The following is a 26,515-nucleotide window of genomic DNA, read 5'->3' on the forward strand; positions in this document are numbered from 1 at the left end:
TATATCAAAAGCCCTGATTGTTGCATATGCATATGCATCTAAATATTAAACCTAAATTCAGTTATACCAAGCCCTCATCCTTCCCTCGCAACCTGTAACAAATCCTTCCCGTGCGAGTCGACTTGCGCTAAAAGAGTAATCCCCGATGCTACGTTTTGTTTTGCTCTATCCTCTGCGATTCTGCATTCGTCAATACACATCAATACACTGTTCAAGGGTTACTCTTTCCTCAAAATTCGATGCGAACGGCAATCCGCCGGAAGTTAGCTATTTTAGTCTATAAAGTTTTAAATATGGATATTTTTCTTTCACAAGCGTGCCACTTCACTTCAGAAGAATTGATTAACCCCCCGGAGCAGTGTGGAGCAGTTATATGATGAATAGATGCACTTTTATGGACTTCAAAAACGACCCATCAAGTCAATGCCATTATAAAGCTTGGATTAGCCAGGAGTTTTTTTTATATATAACTATATATATTTATATATAAAGAAGAATGTCATTTACACCTAGGATGACTTGAAGGTGAGTAAATCATGGGCTAATTTTCATTTTTATGTGAACCCTTGAAGCATTTCTCGCATTCCTAAGGGGATCAAAATTGCGCGTGGGGTCAATATATTTGTGTATTTGTGGTTCAAGTGGTCTTAGGAGCACTCCGATGAACACAATATTTTTTATAATAATAAAAAAAAAAAAGAGTTTTGGGTCAAAACGACCCAAGAGAAGGATGAGGGTTAAAACAAAGTTGTCTTTTGAAAAAGTACTGCATGTATGATATTTAAAATATTCACATGGCCAACCAGCCCAAGGTACATGTTTTATAGTTAAATTAGGGGTAGTCTTAACTATACATTTATCAATGACAGTGCAAGATTCCTGTGGATCAGTATATGTCCGGTAATTGGGAATAATCCCGGTCCCAGTAACCACTGGATAACAGCCAGTCCTGAGAGCCGTTGTGAGGATTTGGACCTTGATGAAACCACCTGTTTTGGGCAATGAGAAAAGGTTGAGATCAGCAAACGCGTAAAGCCACCGATACTTGATTATAAAGGGACCGTTTCGCCACATTGAGTCTCTTGGGGTCAGTCAACTCAGCAAAACATGAGTAAGAAAATGTTTCTTTGACCCCATTACAATAATCTCTTTCTTCATGTAATAGATTCAGTGGAGCATTTGGCGGCAACACTTAAACCGGGTGTAAAGTTTCACCCTGCTCTCGCAGTAGAAGACCAGAGAGCTCTGTTTACATTGTCTTATTCCACATTAAAAATAGATTGTCTAAGGGGGGCCAAAAAAACACTCATTCCTCTGGTGTGAAGTGCCATTTACATATGATAATCGAAAAAAGACTGTAAACTTACTATATGTATAAATTTGGTGTAATACTAGTATTAATTTGAACAATTTGAGGTTTAAATAGTTTTTTTTATCATAATGGCCCACACACAAATGTTTTACCATCATTGTGTATGAGATAAATTGTTGCAAATGGTATTCTACCACAAACAAATTGTGCAATAATTACAGACTGTGGGTACAAAGATCCCAGGAGAGATTCAGGAGTGAAACTGCCGACGCAGTTGAATGGAAAGGACAGAACAACAAAGCAAACGTCAAACCTGGGGCCCAAGGCGATGTTTCTGCTCTCCGTAGTCACAGGACAGATGATAATGCCAAAAGAAACAAAATGGAAAATAGGGTTAAATGCAAAGGACAGTGTCCAGTAAACCAGGACTAAGAGTGCCGTTAAACTATGGATAAAAAATGGCTTAATAAAGTAAAATAAATGACTAAATTTAGTGTGTATGATATAATTTATGCAGTTAGTCACAAGTAAACCCTAATATTACAACAACAAAAAAAATCTGTGTTTACATGTGCATCTTTCATAGCATAGTTACTGGTTAATTTACTACATTTTACATGGTATTTAGCAACAAGTTCATCACCACTGATTTTGACAAAAAGTATTTGAGGAAGATCCCATTTTATTTTTTATTAAGTACTAAAAATAACTAGTAACTTCTGGAAAAATCACAAAACGATTCTGTGGAAATACAAAACTGTAAAAGATTATTTCTGCACCTCGACTTCCACTCATCATCCGACTTTGAGCGGTTCTTGCGCGCCGCCCTCTGTTTTTCCTCCAATCGCTTCTTCTCCTCACTGGCCAGGTCTGGGATGATCAAAAAAGGAAGTTGAGTCTCTGAATATTTCAATGTTGCTGCTTTGCGAGAAGTTTCACAGCAATGGCACAAAACTGTACACAGAAATATAGAGACGCATACCGATGTCTCCGTTCTCCATGGCTCGTATGTCCGGCCTCAGTCGGCTGTCCGTTTTTGGGATGACCGTTTCAATCTCTTTGTCCAGCTCGTTGAGTTGCATTGCGAATGTAGTGAAGTTGTACATCTTTTTGTATGCATAAAATATATAGAGAAAATAAAAAACAAATATAGAAAAAGTTCAATTGACAGCATTTGTAGCATAATGTTGATTACCACAAACATTTATTGTGACTAGTCCCTTTTCTTTGCTTAAAAAAAGAAGCAAAAATCAAGGTTACATTGAGCCACTTAATTTTTTTTCAGAATTTTAAAGCAGAAATGAGAAGCTTGCAATTTTATAAAAGCACTCACATTAATGCTTCTGTTAAAATGTGTAATATTTAAGCCATAAAGTTGTTTAAATCAACATTTTATGGGCTTACAGCATTGTCATAGCTACAAAGTTGTAAAATGTCTTCAGTCTAAAATCACGTCAACACATATTGTTCACTTCTTGCGGCTATACTATTGAAACCATGATTATTTGAACATTTACAAATTGGCCTCATTCACTTCCATTGTTTTTTTTAAAGAAAAGGAGGGACAAGGTTTCTTAGAGCATGAACTATTCTGGAACGGACCTGGGTAGAGTTTGCTGGTCTAGGTGCTATTCTCCAGAGCAACTGACTTCCTGGGATCACATCCAGTGAATCTCCACCTGGTTGAGGTGTTTCTTCTGATTCTGATGTCTGAGAGAGCTGAGAAACACAAAGAAAACGGTTATAAAACATGTAGTGTATCTCTCACATTTAGTCTCATTAGTCTGGCACCATGACAATAGATGGGTATCTTGACGAATGTTGTATGAAAACGTTCAGAAACACCTGTTTACTGCTTTTCTTGTCTTCTGACGCTTTCTTATCATTCTTCTTTTGAGTTTCGAACAGAACTGGGTCGACTATGTACATGCACTCCGTCCATTTCCCGTAAAGAATGAAAACCTTCTTTTTGCTATGTGGAATTAACAAACAATCAATGTAAAATGGCGTGGCAATGGTGCGAATATTTATCATGGAAATTAAACTCTCAAACCACTAACCTCTTGTCCAGGATGTAGCCTTCAACCTTATGTAATTCTTTCCCAAAAAGGCCACACGGTTTGAAAGTCAAGCAGCATTTTTCACCAGTTCTATTTGTAAATATAAGTCAAAATAATCTGTCATTAGTCAAGTTTCTAAAGTGAAACCAGGACCACATTTACAGAAGAGTCTGGTTGATACCTGTGGTTGATAACCTCCATACTGCCATACTGTTCGATCCAGAGCTGTCCCACGATGATGTTGTGGACACAACATGTGGGGTTCGTCCATGTGTACGCCTCATTATGCCTGTAACAAGTTTCATATATGACATTTACTAAAACATTGGGTGTCTAAGCTTGTGTACGCATGAATTTGTTTTCACAAACAAATCATGATTCACCAAAAACGTCCGGTAAATTTCCAAAAATGTTCCACAATTTTCCAAAAATTCTCAACCCTAAATTTTATACATAGATATGTCATCGTAAATATATTACATCATATACTATGGAAGGGTAAGAAAAGCTGTATAATGGATTGAGCTGTGAGGTTTCACTCTATAACAACACAGAGATGTGTTTGTACAGCTGGCTAATTAGAGGTCTGTAATCTGGGTCTTTATAGAAAGTGTTTATTGTGTTTGAACTATTTTGAGGTTGTGCGGAACGCTCTTATATGAAAATGGTTTGGGCGTGTTTTATACAAATGTCTAACCTCAGGCACAAGGTGGCTCATTTAGAATACACCAGATTCCTTAACATTATGCTGTGTTCACGGCACGCCATGTCGTAATTACTGTAATTATGAGATGACAACTGGTGACGTTCAAACGTAACAGTCATTTTCAAAATCAGTTGTGTTTTATACCACATTCCACACTCGACACAGTGGGAATGTTACCAACTTAAGTGAAATTTTTGACGTTGTTTCCAAATAACAGAGAAAATAACCGGACTCAGACTTGAGCCTTGGGGGACACCCAAATTTACCAGTTAACAAATTCTTAAACAAATGTCCTTTTTTGTATGACTAAAATAGCACATTATTGCTATTACAGTACATTGATATTACCATATCAAGGCCAACTTGTGACTATATCAAAAGCCCTGATTGTTGCATATGCATCTAAATATGAAACGGTGAAAAATCTAAATTCAGTTATACAGAGCCGTGAGTTAAAAACAATAACAGAGCTCTCCCGAAAGTTGTAATTTTGAGTTCTACAAGGATGTGAAGTGGATGGATGAGTCTCTTAATTACAACAATTCCACCATGGTGTGAAGAATGAGGTTAAGAACAAATTCATGTGAATTAGGTGAACATTTTTTTCATGAAAAGTTCTCCTGTGCATACAAATACTAAATAATCCACGCAATTATTAACGAATGAGAACCAATGTGCAGATATTAGTAAAGCTCCATCGCAAATGCTTACTTAGGAAGTTCTAGAGTGATGATGCCCTTAGGTTCGGCCTCCACGCTTTTGCCCCAGAACTTCAGTTTGGGGTAGATGGAGCCATGAAACACAAAGTCCTTCTGCAATCCCTCGGCATGGAAGGCGCTGACGGGAGGATGGTGGCTAACTTGTTCCGATATCAGCCGGAAACCAAGATCATCCCTGAAGGTTGAGGAAAAAAAACTTGGTGTACCCAAGAGCAAAACACACTGATCTATTGATATTCACACACTAAGGGGGGAAAAGTTACAAATTAACATTCAAAAAAAGCAAAAAAGTCACATTTGCAATGCTAAAATTAATGTTACCATGAATGCTAACAAATTAACATTCAAAAAGGCAAATATCACATTTGAAATGCCTATGCTAAAAGTTTAGTCACATTAGCAAAATTTCGGTCTAATTTTGTGGGCAAAAAAGGTCCATTGCCTATAGTGTAGCAATGTATAAGTCACTTTAAAACCCAAAATCTTTCTGTTGGTCAATGCAACAAATTTGAATCCGTTGTGAAGTCTGTTATCTGAAATCTTTCGTCCCTGTGTGTAATTCTATATCGCATTGATTCATATTGAAATTACTGATTTGCCGAACAAGGGTAAAATGTGACCGCACCGTAATTCCAATGGTAATGCTAACAAATTAACATTCAATCTCTCACCTGACTAGCTCGTATGTTTCTCCTAGCAGGGGGTTGAAGGGTTTACCCGTCCTTTCCCACTGAGACGCCACGGCTGATACCGCAAACGCTGCCACACACTGGAGAGAAAACATGAATGTATTAAAATGTACTATTTATTTATTTGACAAGCTATTTAGTAAAAGGTTAACTAATATTTTAAGGCAAAAAAATTGAAAATTGGCCAAAGATGATGAAAAGTTGGCAGATTAATTGGCCATTAGTTATATTTCATAGTCATGTTAGGTCTGCAAGGGTTTTGCTTGTGTCTTCAAAAGTGTACATTGTTTTGTTTTTTTTTACCTTCATTCTCTCAATAGAGTCGTCTGAAACATTGGCCTGGTGGATGAGGTAAGTGTGCTCCATATATTCTGTTAGCCTTTGTAGAAAGCTTAGCGGCTCGTTAAAAATAACCGGCATGGTGATCTTAGACAGCTCCTGAAAGAGAGATGGAGAGATGGAATCAATCAAAACATGGTGCTTTATTTGATTGTTTTGAACATTGTCTTAAAGTTAAAGGTTACATGATAGTAAAAACCTCACCATCCCGATACACTTCCTCAGTATGCTCCAGATACTGAAGTCATTTCTGGAGAACATGGGAGCTGGTAAACTCGTCCTGTGGAATAATTAAAAGTAACTGAGCTGTGCTTATCAGCTTCTGAAAAATGCCTGTTTTCATTACAGGGACAGTTCACCCAAAAATGAATTTTTGACAGTTCATGGCAGTCTGCAGTGCGAGCTTCCTGTCATATAATGACGTATGCGCAGTAGCTCAAATGTAAAAGTAAATCTTCCCAATTGAGATTGTGCAAGCGAATGTAATCTTAATTTTTTATATAGGTTGCGGGATCCAGGATAAGCAAAAGTGCCATTTTGATGAACAACACACGTCCTGTAGCCTGACAAGCCAGACCCACATCAAGATGTTGGGTCTGGGAACACACCATTGGCAGGGCTCAATCCGAGGGGTGGGATAAACGGTTGTAGCGCTACAACCAACCAAAGCAACGAAGAAGGTGAAGCAGAACTAGTGGATAGATTAAACTTTTGCCGTATCCGGTCGGCAAAACTCTGAACACATCGTCCTTTGTTAAGAATAACTTCAGTGCCCTTAACTCCAAGTCTTCCAGAGTCGCAGCCAAAGCCGATTCGAAAGACCGCTGTTCGCCAGCTTCTTTGTTTACGAGTAGCACAAGGAACTGCTGCAACTCTGCCATCATTATGTTGAGCCCGCCCACCGACTCTATACACGATGTGATTGGCCTGACTAGAGTTTGGTTTTTCCAGCTCGCAAGCCGACGGAGAGTTGTTAGACACCCTGGCTGCAAATTACATTTGTTGCCGCTAGGGTGCGTCTAGATTTCTAGGCTACACGTACACGTCCTGCCTTTCTGTTGTAAACAAACAAAGCGTCAGCTCACGTGTGAGGTCGCTCCCGCACATACGTCATTATGTGACAGGAAGCTTGTGCTCCAGACTGTCGTGAACGCGCTTAGTACTGTTTGTCGAGGCTGTGGATTACAGGTTGTAATGTTGTAAATAATGTTCAGTTTCCTGCATAGACCGATTGTGTTGCTTCATAAGACCTCAATGTATCGTCAAGGGCCACAGGTATTAATTTTGGTTTGTCTGTTGTTGTTTTTTGACAGTTGCGTTGACTTGCATTATATAAATCACCAAGCACCACGGTTTCAGCTAAAAACCTTCTTTACTGTTCCACTGAAGAAGAAAAAAGACACCTACATCTTGGATGGCCAGAGAGTGAGTAAATTAACAGTAAATCTTCATTTTTGGGTGAACTCTCCCTTCAGTTCCACTAAAATAATGACTAGTTAGCTGTTTCCATGTTAACTGGCATTGTCATACAGATAGAACATGTCTAGACTGGTGTTATCAGACAGGTAACGGAAGCTTTATATCTTATTCAGCAAAGCAAGGCCAGTGTCCAGATCAGTTTCAGAGTGCTCAGGATACTCCAAAACCTTCTCTTTTACATCGTACCTGCTAAATGTAAACATAATAATGTAGAGATGTGGTGTGCGGTTACTTTTTGCTTTTTTCACGCAAGGTGTTGAGAAGAGAAGTCTCTAAAAAAGAGGGTATATATCAAAGTTTAATGGATAACAAGAACTTCAATTATAACAATGTGTGTGTGTGTGTATAGAGCTCTACTCTAAATACAATATTATATAATAGATGTATCCAGACATCCAATAAAAATACACTATGATCGGATGCAAAGTCAGTGAACTATCCATCAACAGGCCATCAGTCAACATGCCGAGCCTTAAAAGTTCAAATTACGGCGTTAAACTCGGCTACCTCATCAATCTTTTACTGTTTCATTATGAGCGCCTCTTCTGGCCCTGGCTCGCTAAATTATTTACCACAAGATACAAACCAAAACAAAACAGAGAAGTTGCGTCTGAAAAACTGGACAAATAACAACAAAGTGACATTAAAAAACAAACTGGGCTGAATGTTACATCCAAGATAACATTGATTTTTATACTCTGTATTTTAATTTGTATAAGTTTGCTTTTATTTAAAATGTCCAATTACTTTGAACTTCCAACCTTAGCTAAGTGTTTATGCAATAAATACTTGGCATAAAAAAGTTGGTATTGCAGTTTATTTGTTTTGCATTCCTACCTGTGTTTCCTCACTCCATTAACTCTGGCCACCTCATCTTCATCCTCTTCCACTCCACGTCGGTCTTCCCGGGACATCCTGCCGCCGAGATGAGTTGGGACGCTGCAGTAAAGCTCGGATTTGAGGTCCTCTCCGTCTTCGTACGAGTGTCCGGCCGTCTCAAAACCGCTCAGCACGGTCTCAGTGTCCGAATCTGTGGCAACCGAGCACAAACAGACATGGCTCAATGGGACAATGCCTGGCCGACAGCAACAGGCTCTCAGAGGAAACCTGAGTAGGGGATCAGGTGGCATTTAATAGAACCGGAAGTGACTGGACACATCACTGAGAAAGGTAGTTCATGATTATGAAGATTTACTGTAACATCAATTACACCGCAAGTGGCTGACAAGTAGTAATTGGGCTCATGGTCTTTAATGATATTGTAAATCGTGGATTACATATGATTTTTGCATTAACTTCTAAATCTAATTATAAAATTACTCCAAATCGTTGTTGAAATATAATAATTTATACACAGTGTGTCATTTTCATGACAGATTTATTTAAACATACATTAAATAATCAAAACATCACTAACAGGTTAAGTAGAATATAATGAATATATAGGCTAATAGAGTGCATATATTTTGTGAAAGTGTTCATTTCTCTAGTGAACTAACAGCTGTGGACACTGAATGACTTCTGAGGTAACTGTAATGCTACGTGACATTGTTTACAAGCTGTTTTATTGACGTCTTTCCGCGACATATGATAACTTTCAGTAAGTTGTCATGTATCCTCAACATACCTTAAGATATTAATTCATGTGTATTCTTTAGGAGGAGATGATCATGTTCACTCGCACGCCGCAGCTTGAACTGATGCGCCTTTACAGTGATCAGTCACGTCACATAAAACGGCATGTATCGTTTGAGTTTCGTGATTAAGTGGACTGAATACTTAATATGTTCGTGTGTGTGTTCCGGGCTTAAAACAATCCGACTGTTAACTGTTAAAGATTGCATTCAGAACCGTTAGGTACACGTGTGCACTAGACCGAAAGCCCAGTATTGAAACGGTTCGGTACGTACCATTACACCCCTACTATATACTTATTATCTTGAGTGAACTCATAAAACTCATAGTCATAAAAGGTGACGTCATTGAGCCTTGGTGCTCATGCGGGAAATGCAGGTTTGAATTAATTCTGTGCAGTTTTATGATCTCATTCCTTGTACAGTATATCTCCTAATACATTTTTTTGTATCACTCTACTATTTTATTCAATAAAATAAGCAAATGCGGTAAAATCAAAAGGAAAATTGTTAATTTTATCTGTATGTAACATGTCACTGTTCTTCCTTTAATAAAATATATTTGAAAAAAAAAAAATGCGTACACCTGAAAATGTTACAGAAATTAGCATATTTACGATTGTTCTCCAGTAACACCCTACTATATATCTGCAAAATATTCTTCTTTTTTTTACTTGTAAAACATAGCAAAATTATTAAAAGGGTTAGTTCAGCCAAAAATGAAAGTTCTATCATTCATTACTCACCCTCATGTTGTTCCAAACTCGTACGACCTTCATTTATCTTCGGAACACAAATTAAGATATTTTTTATGAAATCCGAGAGCTTTCTGAACCATCCATAGGCAGCAACATCACTGCAACTTTCAAGGCCCAGAAAGGTCTCTTCCCTGTTACTCTCTTAAAGGAATACTCCACTTTTTTTGAAAATAGGCTCATTTTCCAACTCCCCTAGAGTTAAACAGTTGAGTTTTACCGTTTTCGAATCAATTCAGCCGATCTCCGGGTCTGGCGGTAGCACTTTTAGCATAGTTTACCATAGATCATTGAATCTGATTAGACCGTCAGCATCTAACTAAAGAAAAATATCGAAACTCTTTGGTCATTTTTTTATTTAAAACTTGACTCTTCTGTAGTTACATCGTGTACTAAGACAGGCGGAAAATGAAAAGTTGTGATTTCCTAGACTGCTATGGCTAGGAACGATTCTCTCATTCCTGCATAATAATCATAAAAAGGAACTTTACTGCCGTACCATGGGTGCAGCGGTGCAATGATATTATGCAGCGCCTGAAAATAGTCCCCAACATGGTCCCTGTGCAAGCAGGTTGTCATGTTGGTTATGTTGACGGAATATAGCCTATTTTCAGGGCTGAGCGAGATGCTAACGGTCTAATCAGATTCAATGATCTATGCTAAGCTATGCTACAGTGTTAATTTCGTTGACAAATAATTTGTCATAATTTTCGTCAACAACCTTTTTTCACTCACGAAAACGAGACGATGACTAAATAAAAACTAGTGTTGGATGACAAAAACTATGACGAAAATTGTCATTTTCGTCAACAAATAAAAACGAGACGAAAATGTTAGGGAGGGACGATTAGGGAAGAGATCCAGTCAAAACTGATATCCTGTGTAACAGATGCGCACATCTGATTTGAACGTGCTGATCTAACCGCTGGAAAACATGACGCTGGTGCGCTTCTACAGGCTCATGCATCCCCAATCCAGCGCTCCAGAACGGCTCAATCAATCAATAACACACATTTATTCCAGGCAATTGTTTATGAACTAATGCTGATGAATAATGACAACGTTTACTTTACGATGTTTATATAGTAATGTGTTTTAGACGGTTGCAACAATGCATATTTTATATTTTATATTTTAAGAGTCAATGTGTATTTCCAGCTTGTTTATAATTAAAAGTCACGCATTATATATTAGTTTTTGCTTACACAATATACTGGATTTAATATAATTCCCATTTAATTCATAGCCAGGAGGAAAGACTAGTATTTGATACATATTCAATAAAGCATCAGGGTTATAATTTTCCTGTTTAACACTGTAAAGCTGCTTTGAAACAATCTGCATTGTTAAATGCGCTATATAAATAAAGTTGACTTGACTTGTAATAGTTCACTAAAACCATTAAAAAAATCTTCATTACTTGAAATTAAATAAATGTTAACTGAAATAAAAAAAATAAAATAAACAAACTTATTTGAAGCTTTAGCTTAACCTGATATGGCCTACTGACTAAAACAGAAATACAAAGTTATAAAAACTATATAGATGTTTAAAAAAAAAAAAAAAAGAAGTGAATTGAGCTCTGTTTCGTGTATTTTTAATGTCAAAAAACAAAATGATGTCAAAATGTCAGTTCAAGTGACAGTCGGTTATGTAATGCTTAAATGCTTAATGTATTACAATTTAACTAAACTCATTAGATTTTAAGGAGACTTAATCTACTGTAGATTTAGTCGACCAAAACTAGACTAAAACTAAAAACAATCCAGGTGACTAAAATATGACTAAAACTAAATGGCATTTTAGTCAAAAGACTATGACTAAAACAAAATTTGCTGTCAAAATTAACCCTGCTATGCTAGAAGTGCTACCGCCAGACCTGGAGATTGGCTGAATTGATTCGAAAATGGTAAAACTCAACTGTTTATCTCTAGGGGAGTTGGAAAATTAGCCTATTTTCAAAAAAAGTTGGGTGTTCCTTTAAGCTATTCACTTTGTTGGGCTATTCACAAAGTACAGAGCTTCCGGGTTTTACAGCAAAACGCTGGCTCACTATTGGCCGAGCACGATCATATGCATGCGTTGTGGTGCTTACGTGAATCGCATAGGAGACTGTTGAATAAAGCCGTTATTTTTGTTTGTTTTTGTGCACAAAAAGTACTCGTATCGCTTCAAAAAATTAAGTATGAACCACTAGACTGGGTAAACCCAGCCTGATCTGCTGGCGATTTGATTTCGCCCTGCAACTCTGGAAACCTGTACATTCATTTCTACTGCTTCTGTTACACTTTTGCGGGAACCAATCACAGACTGGCTTATCCACCTGGTGCGCTATTGGCGGGTTTAACACGATGACGGACAGAGAAGTGATGGGTCGTTGCCTGTTGATCACGCCTCTTGTGGTCTGATTGGTTGAAGGACTATCCAATTATATAGTCATTTGAATAATGCTAGTTTATCATGTCTCTTGTGCAGTGGAAAATACAGAGCAGACTCCCCAGACCAATGTTCAATCTTAAATTGAGCTTGGTCTGGTGATAGGCAGGCAAATGAACCACTGTAGTCACATGGACTATTTTAACAATCTCTTAACCAACTTTCTGGGCCTTGAAAGTTGCAGTGATGTTGCTGCCTATGAATTGTTCAGAAAGCTCTCAGATTTCTCCAAAATTATCTTAATTTGTGTTCCAAAGATGAACGAAGGTCTTGAAGAACAACATGAAGGTGATTAATGACAGAATTTTCATTTTTGGGATGAACTCACCTTTCAATGCAATCACTAGGGGTGCACAGAAAAGCTGATAATTATTTTATGTTATAGCCAATAAGAAATAGCCTAAATGGCCGATATTAAAACGATTATACACTTTAAATTATACAAGTGATCTAAAAACATTTAAATCAGTGATATGTGTATAATAAGTAAAATTAGACATCATATTATAATGTACGCACCAGACAGAGCATCGTGGAACTCGTCTTCACTGAGGACGCTGCGGGGCGACGATCCTTTGACCAGCGACTGCTCCAGCTCGTGATGTTCAGAGGCCAGCGTCTGCAGAGCCTCTGATAGGATTTTATTCTTCTCCACCTCATGCTCCAGTTTCAAACTGCGTGCCTGGACAAACAGACACACTCAGAAATCCACTACGCAAAGATAATATAATCTGGCAGATTTCACATATCTGACCCAAGGCCGCAACCGAACATTGATTTGGAGGGACCAAAGTTTTTTTTGAAGGGGGTCTTTTTATTTAAATTCATTAAATAATTAAAAGATTAAAAGGGATTTAAGGGAATAAAGAAGAAATAAGAATGGTAAAAGAAGTCTAATTATAGCCCATCTAGTTGTGAAGTAATCAACTTAAACTCTTTGTAAATAATATTTTATTTGAAAATATGCACCGGATAATATGCCCGAGTCGGAGCAGACAACAAAAAGTATCGGACCCATTTGATTTCTGCACAGAAAGCTATATTGTAAAGCGATATGGAGGAGAAACGGATAGAGATTAGGAGGAAACTGCGGCTTTACTGAGCTCAACGGCTCTGGACGAGCTGTGATATAACTAAACTCTATTGGCTACTTTTAAATAGGGGAGGAGCTGTTATGCCCCGCCCTGTCTTCCTGTCTCAGTGGACATTACGTCAACACATTGAATAATGCTGCATGTTTCAAGGAACTTCAGTGGGCCTTAAACAGCACAATATGTGGTGAAAACTACATTTCCCTTGATGCTGTACAGAAAATTCCACCAATCAGAGATTCAGCGACAAGCAAAACGCGTTAAAAGAGCTCTTTAGCTCCGCCCACTCTCATGAAGCACCACAAATTACGTAATCGATTATAAAATAGGTAATAATTATATATATATTTGTCATCTACAATGCATCATGGGATTGCAGTTCTTTCCCTCACTAAAGCGTTAAAGATAAAGTCTTTTTATCCGATTACTTTTATGATTCAAATCAAACTTGTGATACACCTCGTAACTTGTTGGCTTGGTTCATGGCTAATAACACTTTAACAAAGACTTTATTATAATCACTATGGGAAAAATTAAGAGAAAAATAATTCTGAAAAAGTGGGCGGGCACTAATGCTCTTTATGGACATGTGTAGCGCAGCAGATACATACTCCTTCCTGTCTGGAGAAAAGCCCCAGGCACTGGTGCAGTGAGGAGCAGGCTTCACTGGAGGCTTCGCAGACCTCCTTCAGCTTCTGAACGACTGTCGCAGGCAATCCTAAAAAAAAAAGCACAGTAGCTTTAAAAAAACAGATCTACATATGCAGTTTTGGCCATTCAAATGCAGCGGATGATTTAAGCCCTTACGTTCCACCAGGTCATCTTCTTTCACCATGGACAGGAGGACCAACACATCAGCCTCCAGTCTCTGATGGCACAACTCAGCCCGCTGCCAAACAAAAGAGGAACAACACAACAAAAAGAAATAAAAAAGGGATATTGTGGAAGAGAAAGGTTATGACTGTAAGAGGGGCATGGGTTAGTCAACTTTACCACTTCCTGTGGTTAAAGCCAAAAGGGAAGTCAGAATTCATTTTCCTTTTACTGCAGAAATATATGAGCATGAGACAATATATATATATATATTAGTGCTGGGAATCAATAAAAAAACAACAACTAATTAATCAAAATTTTTCTGTAATTAATCGCGATTAATCGCAAGTTTTTTTTATATTTTGATATTGTAATAATTTCAGTTACTCTCCAAATTAATGTAGAAACAATTTAAAGACAGTATATTTTAAATATGTGTTGTAATGGCATCTTTTTATGAATGAAGGCCAGTCTCACTGATACTAAAGTCTCTATGAAACATTAATGACGTTACATTACAGTATAACTGAAAGCTCCCAATTTCAACATTTATTAGGCTTTAAAAAAACAACTTTAATTTAAGTGAACTTAAAACAATCTTTACATAAACTCATTATAATAAATGTTATTATTACCTGTGGCCTTCCCTGTTAGACATATACAGAAATGTAATAGTTATCAAACATCTTTCTTAACTGCATAAATAATAAATGAAATATAGATTAATCATCATTAAAGCTACAATTTTCTCTGTTCCCATTGTTCTTTGATGAACATTAATGACAGGCATCATCAGTGCTCCTGTCACTTTAAGAACAGCCGCGGATCTCACGCGCATCTCATTTCCTCACAACTCTTTAAGTTAATTTAAGATGTTATTTAACTAATTTAAGATTCCTAATATGAGCATACTCAACATCCTCTGTGTTGTTGTTATTGTTTGTTCAAGAGCAAAAGAGAACTCGATGTGAGCAGGAGACTGACGCGATTCTGTCTTTGTGTCGAGTGTGTCTGTGTGTGTGTGTGTGTGTCAGAGTGTCCCTCAATTAGCTGACATGAGACGCAGCCACACAGACACACACACAGGACATTGACATACAGCGCGTTCTCTTGTGTCTTGTCGCGCTTGGAAGCATTTACATGAATAGGAGCGTGATCCTGTAACGCTAGGCAAAAATGGATATAAAAACGGAAGCTGCGTTATTTGCGTTAAATATTTGTAATGTGTTAAGCTGAAAAAATGTATCGCCAACGTTAACGCGTTAATTTGCCCAGCCCTAATTTATATATATAGACTTTTTTTGTTTGAGGTTGTCTTGTTTTTTCAACGTTTCAATAATATATACATGCACACACAAATATTACTACTGTATAAATTAAATATAAATGAATCCTTAGTAAAGCTACAAAAGTTATTCAGTCAAGAGCAGTGAGCTGATTTGCTGCTCAAGAAACATTTATTATTTTTTATCAATGTTGAAAACACTTGTGTACATTTTTTTTCCAGGATTCTTTGATGACTAGAAAGTTAAAAAGAGCAGTATTTATCTGAAATAGAAAGCTTTTGTAACATTATACACTACCGTTCAAAAGTTTGGGGTCAGTAATAATATTTTATCGGGAAAGATTTTAAAGAAATTAATACTTTTATTCAGCAAGGATGCATCAAATTGATCTAAAATGACAGTAAAGACATTTATAATGTTACAAAAGAGTCTATTTCAGATAAATGCTGTTCTTTTGAACTTTCTATTCATCAAAAGAAATCCCCCCCCAAAACTGTTTTCAACATTGATAATAATAATAAATGTTTCTTGAGCATCAAATCCGCATATTATAATAATTTCTAAAGGATCATATGACACTGAAGACTGGAGTAATGATGCTGAAAATTCAGCTTTGCTCGCAGGAATAAATTACATTTTAAAATATATTCAAATAGAAAACAATTATTTTAAATTGTAGTAATATTTCACAATTTTTGTAGTAATATTTAAAATTTTGATCAAATAAATGCTGTCTTGGTGAGCATAAGAGACTTCTTTTAAAAACAATCTTGCCAATTCCAAACTTTTGAACGGAAGTGATTATATTATTTTATATTATATCCCTATTATATATGATCATCTTTGTCATAATTGTCACGAAAGACAAGGTTGTCACATGATGGTTTCAGAACTGCTACATGTCCTCTTAGAAGAGGAAGAAAGGGCGGTCACATGCATTTTATCAGCTGATGTGATTATCAAGATACACATTTCTCACCTGAAGTGAGTCAGAAAGCTCATGTACAGACACAACGTTGTCTTCCTCTTCCTCACTGTCTGGGTCCTGTGAGCAGTAATGTGTGCTAAAGGCTGCATGTTCCTCTATGGCCTCCAGCCAGCTCTGAAAAATGACAAACATTTACACAAACTTACATAATGCTCTCCACTGTAGATTAAACAAAGGAGCAGAGAGGAATCTCACTTTTCTGGTGTCTTCGGGGTTGTTCTTCTGTGACACTTTGAAATGGTGAACACTGTCGTCAAAGTATTTGACCGTGAAATAGCAGTTATCCTTCGCTTTAATCTGAAAGTTGCAAAGAAAAGCAGTTTTGCAAGCCTTGTTTAAAATCCCACAAAACATGATTCAGAAACATGAATCATGAAATGGTTATTACCATGCACTGTGCTTGTGTTAGCGGTTTGGAAACTTGCCGGCGTGTGTTTGAATCTGCATCTGACCTTGATGAGTTGAAAAAAGGATGAAAAATGAGTTTTCAAAAAAGAAATCTGCAACTTTTGCAAAATCATTGCATGCAATCATTACATTTTATTAAATATTAACATTTCTTTTAATAATAGCATTACATTTTGGGAATAGAGGCAGATACTCACTGTTTAGGGTACCACGACAAGACTCCGTCTTGAAGAACTACCCAGTAGGAGTGCCAGCCGAAGAACCTTGAGCTCTACAATAAATCACATAAACAATAAAGACATTCAAGAACAGAAAGAATAAATAAATAAATGATAAATACAGAAAAAACTAAATAAATAAATACATAAAGAATAAATAATAACGAAAAAATAAATAAATAAGCAAATACAGAAAGAATAAATAATACAGAATAAAAAACAATAATATAAATAAATACAAAAATACAAATAGAATACATAATAAATATGAATTAATACATATTTTATTAATAATTAAAATATATCTAATTGCATAATAATAAAATAATATTAATAAATTATAAATAAAACGTCATATTAATTATTAGTATTTAATTAATAATTAGAATATACCTAATTACATAATAATAATAATAATAATAACAATAATAAATAGTTTTAATAAAATTATTAGTATTATTACCATTGTTTTATGTCATATTTATGCCAAGTTGTTTTGTCAATAAATAAAAAAAACATAGTACTCATTATGAGTATTTTATTAATAAATAGAATATTATTAATTGCATAATATGAATAAATTATAATATTACTAATAATCAAATAAGTCAATAAAAACATATTCATTAATAGTACTTCATTAATAATTAGAATATTACTAATTGCATAATAATAATAATAATACGTTTATATTATTGTAATTAGAAAATGAATAATAATAAAAAACATAAGACATTGTTTTATCAATAATCAATATTTTTACCATTGTTGTTGTCATATTTATGCATAGATATAAATAAATAAATAAATAATACATTAATTATATAAATGCAGTTCCAACCATCACAAAACAAAAAAAGTCGTGGATCATCCAGGGAACGACACACAGTATTAAGAATCAATGGTTCATAAACTTTTGATCGGGGTCATTTTAAAAAATTCAGCTGTTTTTTTGTCTTGTGGACTGTATGTAAACATTTAATATGTAAAATATTTTATTCAGAACAGTACTAAATAAAAAAAATAACATTTTGTATGATCCCTCTTATTTTGTTACAATTATTCCATTTTCACAGATTCTGCAAGGGGTTCACAAACTTTTTCTTGCAACTGTAAATATGAATAAATAAATAAACAAGAAATAAATAAATGCAAAAAAATACGCAAATACAGGGAAAAAAATGTAGAAAGAATAAATAAATGAAATAAATAAATACAGAAAGAATAAATAATTCAGAATGAATAAATACACAATAAAAAAAGAACAAATAATAAAAATATAGAAAGAATTATATATATAATTGTACAGAGTGTGTGTACTCTGTTAATTATTATTTATATATAAATACACACACAAGCATGTATATATTTAAGAAAAAAATATTATTTTTATATATAAAACATTTATATATATTATAGCTTATATAAATGTATATACATGCAAATATTTCTTAAATATATACATGAATGTGTGTGTATTTATATATAAATAATAATTAACAGAGTACACACACATATATTATGTAAACACAAACTTTTATTTTGGATGCGATTAATCTTTTGACAGCCCTAATATATATATATATATATATATATATATATATATATATATATATATATATATATATATATAGGTTTTGATAAAGCATACCTTCCAAAGAGGCCCCTCAAATGTTTTAACATGTCGCGTCATGCCCTGTAGGATCACAGTGTTTTAACAATGAAACCAAATTCACAACATCATAAATTAGTGTACATTATGCTAAATATCAGTGTTATGATATATGGTGATGGGCAAGGTATCTTTGAAACAAGCCGGACAAGTTATTACAAAAATATTGCATACATTTGTGACACTCTTACATCAGAACTGTCCAGTTAAATGAACCTACTTTCATAACATTTCCCGCAATGATCTGCTTCATTTCTGCATCATTAGCCAAGTCAAAAACAGTCTGATCTGAAAACAAACATGCAGAAATTAACATTAGCATGTTATGAATGACCACAAAAGATGATTCATAAATTTGTAGACGTAAAGTGAAAAATTGAGAAAACTGCACAAGCAATTAAGCATATATTGACTTAAAAGAACACGCCACTATTTTTGAAAATAGGCTCATTTTCCAACTCCCCTAGAGTTAAACATTTGAGTTGTACCGTTTTCGAATCCATTCAGCCGATCTCCGGGTCTGGCGGTAGCACTTTTAGCATAGCTTAGCATAGATCATTGAATCTGATTAGACCGTTAGCATCTCACTCAAAAATGAGTCTTAGTATACGATGTAACTAAAGAAGAGTCCATTTTTAAATAGGAAAAATATCGCAACTCATTTTTTGAGCGAGATGCTAACGGTCTAATCAGATTCAATGATCTATGCTAAGCTATGCTAAAAGTGCTACCGCCAGACACAAAACTCGGCTGAATGGATTCGAAAACGGTAAAACTAAACTGTTTGGAAAATGAGCCTATTTTCAAAAATAGTGGGGTGTTCCTTTAAATATAATGCTGAAAATGATGCTACAATAAGTTAGCGCCCAGTACCGTTTTTGTTCTTGACGTTAGGGTTGGCCTTGTGCTGCAGGAGTTTGACGGCACACTGTTTCTGACCCCTGTAAGCGGCGCAGTGGAGCGGCGTGTTTCCCAGCAGGTCTGTGCAGTTTATGTCCGGGGGTTTCTTCATGATTAGCTGAACGAGTAACAAGAGACTTATTATCAACGTTTAAACAACGTTAAATGACGTAGACGTCTTTAAAATGGCTAGGCAAAGGTTACCAGTCTAGTGAGGGTAGCTATGGCTCCTTCCCGCGCCGCCTCCAGCAGCTGCTCCTCTAGTTTCCTCTCTTCAGTCCTCTCCGCAGCTAGTTAGTAAAAAAGTATTAGCAATAATTTAGTAACAAAAGTAATCACTCAGCAGATTTTATCCCAAGCACCTTCAGTACACTTAGTAGAGGGACAGGTCATGCAGTTTCAGCACGCTTACCCTCTAACATGCTTTTAATCTCAACGCTCTGGGTAACATCTTTAGGTATCTGCGCCGTCCCATTGATGACAAAAGGACAAGCGTCGTATTGAAGAAGCAACATTACAACCTCCTAAACCGCAAAATCAGCATTCAGCATTCAGTTAGTATTCAGAGACCAATCAGAGTTCGCCATTCAGCATACAATCGGTATTCAGCATTCAGGTGAGTAGTTATTTTGGTTAAAAACATAATATTAACTATGAATATTTTATTAATAATGAACATATTAATAATTATATAATAATAAGACTAATGAAATTACTATTATTGTAATTATAGAATGTATAATAATAATAATATATCATTCATAATTATTGTTGTCATATTTATGCCAAGTTTCTTTGTCAATAAAAGTTTAAAAAAATATATATTCATTGTATTTTATTTATAATTAGAATATTACTAATTATGTGATGATAATTACTGCAATTATAATGTATGCTACTACTAATAATAATACATTGTTTTATTAATAATAATCATTATTACAATTGCTGTTGTCATATTTATGCTGAGTTACTTTGTCAATAAAAGTACACAACATTTTTTATATTCATTATGAGTATTTTATTAATAATTGGAATTTGTCTAATTGCATAATAATAAAATAGTATGAATAATAAATTATAAATAAAACATAATATTAATTATTTGTATTTTATTAATAATTAGAATATTACTAATTGCATGATGATAATAATAAATAGTTATATTACAAATTTATAATACAAATTTTAAAATACATAAATTGTAATTATAATAATAATAATAACATAATAATATTGTTGTAGTAATATTTATGCGAAGTGGTTTTGTCAACAAGTCAATAAAAACATAGTATTCTTTATGAGTATTTTATTATTAATTAGAACATTACTAATTACATAATAATATGATAATAATAATAATAATAATATGTCAATAAAACATAATATTCATTATTAGTATTTTATTAACACTAATATTAGAATATTATTAGTATACTATTAGAATAGTATTAGAATATTACTAATTGCATAACAATAATAATATTAATAAAGAGTAATAATAATAAAATGTATATTATTGTTATAAAAAATCTACAATTATAACAAATCATATAATACATTGTTTTATTAATAAATTATTAATAAATTACCATTGTTGTCATATTTATGCCAAGTTAATAAAAACTTAATATTCATTATGAGTATCTATGTATAATTAGAATATTACTAACTGCATAATAATAATAATAATAATAATAATAATAATAATAATAATACATTTTAATATTATTAATACTTATTCATAAAATTATTATTATTGAGTAATTATAAAATGTATAATAATTAACAATAAATAATTGTATGAATAATTATTAATACTGTTGTTTTTTAATTTTTATTATATTATTTATGCCAAGTTGTTTTGTAATCTGAAAGGTTGCAAATGTATTTCTATATTTGTTTTGGACAGTCTAATTTTTGTTAAAACTTTTTTTTTTAATCCAGAGTAAAAATGTTTATAATTATCCAGAAACATACACTAAATAAATGACTTTTCCTTTGAATTCCAATGTTAATTTTCTAAATAGGGCCATTTATCCATCAGATAACCGAATATCACTAGCTCTAGCTTATATCCATAGTCTCAGTGCATTATGATATATTATAGAAGTAATACATACTTTTCTCCCTGTGAATGCTGCTTTATGAAGGGCCGTGTCTCCAACATTATTTGGCAAGTTGGCATCTGCTCCAGCCTGAAGAAGAGCTAAAATCAGAAACTCTCACAAAGCCCCTTCTTCCAATCGAATTCTTCTCATACACACACACACACACACACACACACACACACATATATCATTCATAGATGTGTGTTATATCAAAAGCCTGAGATTATCGATACCTTCAGTAATGCCTCAACAACATCCTTGTGTCCAAAGTAACTGGCCAGGTGAAGAGGCGTCCAGCCATGATTTGATTTGCTCTTGCCTGAAAACAATGCAATGCCATTAGAAGTACTCAAAAATGTCTAGAGACATACGACCGGTCAATGGAAATGTGTCGTACCCTTGCAGTTGATGTCGATCTTGGCCTCCTCCTTTATCTTGGACATCAAAAGCGTCTGGATACCTTCTAGGTTCCCGTTCCTGGCATCCCTGAGGAACTTCTCCTCCGGGTCCAGCTCCTCCATGGCTTTACCAACAAAACAAACAGAAAAGCATTACAACCCATAAATCTGAGCCGGTAAGTGTGAAGAAGAAATTATAGCTGGAACACTTCAAGATGTGAAATCCATTGTCATTTTTACTTGAGCTAATTGAAAATGATGAGGGCAAATTCTTTGAAATGACTGCCATGTGATTTCCTTGTTTAGTTCGGAGGAAAAAGATGACAAGCACATGACACCGCTTCGATACGACGCAGGAATTTTCATAAAAAATAGAGCAGGAATCCGAACCGACATTCTCAGAAATAGCTTTTGAGGAATGTTTATTTGTCCATCTCTCCTTCATCATATATGTTTTCGGTTTACTCTTTATTTTAAGGTGTCAGTATTGCTATTACAGTGTAATAATTATACATTTAAGTACCAAGTAATAATAGTTAACTACATGTTCTTATGTATATATCATTTAAAGTTATTATTATAGTAACTACATGTGAAACAATGGCACTGTAAAATAAAGTGTTACCTGTTTTTGCGCCCAAGCTTTGATCATAAAACTAACACACATTATTAGAAGATATTGTGACTGATTTTATATGCATTTTATGTAAGTAGGCAAGGCTCCTGCCCATTTAATAAACAGCGCTTTACAGAAATATATATATATATGTTTTATTAAGTGGCCGAAACAAGCTCTCATAGTTCAGGTCTTAAGAGAAAGTAAAAATTATGATATTATTATATTCTTCTATATATGGGTGAGTATATGATGGGTGATAATATTTTTTCCAATGGTTATATTTTTTATTATTTTAATAATTGTTTACTCATTGTCATGAATCACAATATGTTACAGGCCATAACAATATAATATTTGCTGTAAAAAGTGTATTTTATAGCTGAAAATCATGATTTCTTGTATTATTTCCATTTCCATCATGTATTATTGTGTAATTAATATATTTTATTTTACTTTAGGTAATATTTCATTTATTGTATTTATAAAAGTTCTAAATAGTCATTTTCCTAATTCTACCACATTAAAATGTTCAAAAACAACTTTTATCTTATAAAAATGTATCCATAAATCATGCGTCAATTCTGTTACCGTACCATACTTTGCCTTTAAATTGGTGTAATTATCTCCAACAACTGCAAGATACAGGAAATGATGTCACTTTCCCTCACTGATAAGATATAGATATCCCTCTCTGAGAAAATATTTTATTCTAAAAAGTTCTTACACCAAGAGTTATTTTTAGTTTTTCTTATTATTAGTTATTCTGCCCAAGTAAATCTCATATTGCCAAATTGCCAAACCTGCTTTTGATATAACAAAATCTAAGCTTTTACATAAAAAAAAAAAAGTTTTAATACGAAATTCAAACAATAAATACTGTTTTGGCGCACTTAATGTGGCATAACAGTTAAAGCCAGAGCAGAGTTGCGACATGCTTTCCTCTTGCTCGGTCACATGGTTCAAGGAGCTCTCAATACTTCTAGCGCTGTGTCAATACATTTGAATGGTTTAAGCAGATAGACAACAGCTTCACTATACAGTGTTTACAGCAATTTTTGGTAAACAGTACAGCATCGTGTGCATTGATTATTACGTCAACCACATTTATAGTATTGATTTATTATGAAGTGGTAGAGATGCAACATTGTTAACAATAATGTTTTCCTTGTATTTAGCCCTCAGGTATTCCTCACTAATCGGTCACACTTATACTCATTGGTGGTCAAATGTGACCACACACCTAAACTATTTTTCAATTAAATAGCCTATTTTAGTTCACTAATATTTATTGAATATTTTGAGGAGATATTTTGGTACTAAATACTATTTGTGCAATAATTATGGTCAGTTAATGACCACTTAAAAAAATTAGTCAATATTTTTTATTATTTATATTACAATTAGTGTAGTAATTAAGGTTTAATTAAAATAAAATAGAGAATTCCAATGCAAAGAGGCAAATTAGAGTCATTTTGTGGCTGGAAAAAATAAACATTTTCATTTGTAATGCCTTATTACCCACTAGATAGGCACCTAGTATCCTCTTTATTAATAAATATTAGGGCTGTCAAAAGATTAATCGTGATTAATCGCATCCAAAATAAAAGTTTGTGTTTACATAATATATGTGTGTGTACTCTGTTAATTATTATTTATATATAAATACACACACAAGCATGTATATATTTAAGAAAAAAATATTATTTTTATATATAAAACATTTATATTTATATATATTATAGATTATATAAATGTATATACATGCAAATATTTCTTAAATATATACATGAATGTGTGTGTATTTTTATTGTTAATTATTATTTATATATAAATACACACACAAGCATGTATATATTTAAGAAAAAAATATTATTTTTTATATAAAACATTTATATTTATATATATTATAGATTATATAAATGTATATACAGTATATACATGCAAATATTTCTTAAATATATACATGAATGTGTGTGTATTTATATATAAATAATAATTAACAGAGTACACACACATATATTATGTAAACACAAACTTTTATTTTGGATGCGATTAATCTTTTGACAGCCCTAATAAATATACATGTAGTCTAGTTTCTCAAAAAATATTGCAGATCATAACTGCTTACTTATTTGTGGAATTTTAAAATGTTAATAATAGTGAATAGTAATGAATGCAAGCAAATATAATGTACAGTAGGCTATATACATGCCCATCTCACTCCAACCTGAACTTAAAAGTTGGCAACCCTGGTTAGTGAATCGTTTTTCCCCTTAATTTTTGCTAAATGTGTCTCCAATTATAGAATCACTTATATGAAATGTATTTAATTTAATTCATTTCATATGTCAGGCTTTACAGGGTTCAGACGTCGACGTACAACAGCCACTGGACCAACCAAGAAAGAAAAATGTCTTGGTATGCAGATTAAAAACGTCACTTTTAACACAATAACCGTTTGGTAAAACCATAAAGCTTTCTTTGTGTTGAATATAGGTCAGTAGCCTAAAGGAAACGGGTACGCCAAACTAGGTCTAAACCACAATTTAACCGAATAAAAATGGGAATTTACAGATAAAAGTCACCTGATTGTTTCCAAGACAACTAGATCAATAGACTATCGACGCCATTTATTAATCCAAACGCTGAGGTAATAACCTTTTTTTCCTTCAAAGAACAAGTTACACCCCAAGGTTATGAAAGCGCGGTGCTTTTGTACGCCTATAACGGCTGAAATGGCTTGAGTGAAGATAAAATCTTACCGTATACATACCGTATACCGTTTAAAGTAAAGTGGACTAAGCAAAATCATGTTACTGTCACGTGACTTTCTAGACCTCTCAAGTCTGGGCACAAACTTGTCTGAGATAAACATCACCAGGAGTTTTCAACTTGATCAACCTGTCTTCATTTTATTGCTTCATATCCTCTGAAGTAGTAATGACAATTGAGCCTTAAAACGATAAAACTAGATAACCTTATGCAAAGCCTCGAAACGTTTCTATACACAGACTCTTTTTAATTCATTTAGATCCGAGCATTGGAGATATTGTCAGCACTGCAGGATGTGGGTTTATGACTTATGACTTATGAATTAGGTGAGATTTTGACCATGAGCTGCAGTCAAAAATACTCGGAGAAATATGCAAAGTAGCATAATAAAATCAAAATATACTATAGCCTAGCTGTATAAATAATCCACTTTCTATAGCTACATTTCAACTTATTAGAAATATTCAAATGTTTTACTTTAAAAAAGTAATGTAAAAAAGGACTTGCCTGTTTTTTGAAAGTTAAAGCATGACTTGAGGTTCGAGACACGCTAACATCCCTAATCCAGAGTCACTCCGGAATAAAAAGTAAATACATAAAAAAAGACTGCCATAAATTATGCTTTATCATAGATTTGACAAAGCATGTGATGCACGCTTCCTGTTTGTGTAACTCACACATGTGGGTCTTTCCTAATAGTGCAAAGTTCTTTACAAACATCTTCCACAAACATCTTGACAATCTGTTGTGCAACTACACACAGAATGCGCGCGTGCCACCGCTCGCGAAATGAACGCAAACACAAACATGATCACACGGCAGCATGTAAATGACCAGCTGACTGACAAAACAAATGATGACTATGCACTTCCGGTTTCGACAAAAACAGATAAAAGTCTATACTACCATTACTACTACTAGAACTACTAGAACTACTACTAATGGAAACAATTTCCCCCTATAACTTTTGATATATATAACCTATAACCTATAGAAAATTTGGTCAGTAAGCAATACGTTTTTACTGCCACATAAGGGAAAGGAAATTAATTTTAAAATACTGCACAGGTATTATCCATGTAATATGTTTCTTAACAAATTTAAAGAAGA

The 26,515-nt window shown here is 34.0% G+C and overlaps 1 protein-coding gene across 1 annotated transcript; it reads right to left on the reverse strand.

The window, feature by feature from the left end:
* Positions 1-556: 556 nt before the first annotated feature.
* Positions 557-26,269, reverse strand: osbpl1a (oxysterol binding protein-like 1A). Its single transcript, XM_079808257.1, has 29 exons — positions 25,913-26,269; positions 22,014-22,139; positions 21,850-21,935; positions 21,629-21,703; positions 19,918-20,029; positions 19,710-19,795; positions 19,479-19,623; positions 18,826-18,893; positions 18,585-18,629; positions 16,913-16,986; positions 16,696-16,759; positions 16,503-16,604; positions 16,299-16,421; positions 14,028-14,109; positions 13,832-13,938; positions 12,649-12,811; positions 8,142-8,334; positions 6,030-6,105; positions 5,790-5,924; positions 5,469-5,566; positions 4,790-4,972; positions 3,554-3,661; positions 3,373-3,462; positions 3,158-3,284; positions 2,915-3,031; positions 2,295-2,418; positions 2,092-2,182; positions 1,626-1,646; positions 557-989 (listed from the first exon to the last, which is right to left on the reverse strand). Exons 2-29 carry the CDS (start codon positions 22,135-22,137, stop codon positions 887-889), a joined length of 2,922 nt encoding a protein of 973 aa, XP_079664383.1. The 5' UTR covers positions 22,138-22,139; positions 25,913-26,269; the 3' UTR covers positions 557-886.
* Between the last annotated feature and the right edge of the window lie 246 nt (positions 26,270-26,515).

Source organism: Gobio gobio (assembly GCF_949357685.1).
Source record: "Gobio gobio genome assembly, chromosome: 24".
Lineage (NCBI taxonomy): Eukaryota > Metazoa > Chordata > Actinopteri > Cypriniformes > Gobionidae > Gobio > Gobio gobio.

Coding starts and splice junctions, on each gene's coding strand:
- osbpl1a (XM_079808257.1), bottom strand. CDS start 22,137: ATGGAGGAGCTGGACCCGGAGGAGAAGTTCCTCAGGGATGCCAGGAAC. Junction 21,936..22,013: donor GATCGACATCAACTGCAAGG/GTACGACACATT, acceptor CATTGTTTTCAG/GCAAGAGCAAATCAAATCAT. Junction 2,419..2,914: donor GACCAGCAAACTCTACCCAG/GTCCGTTCCAGA, acceptor GCATACAAAAAG/ATGTACAACTTCACTACATT.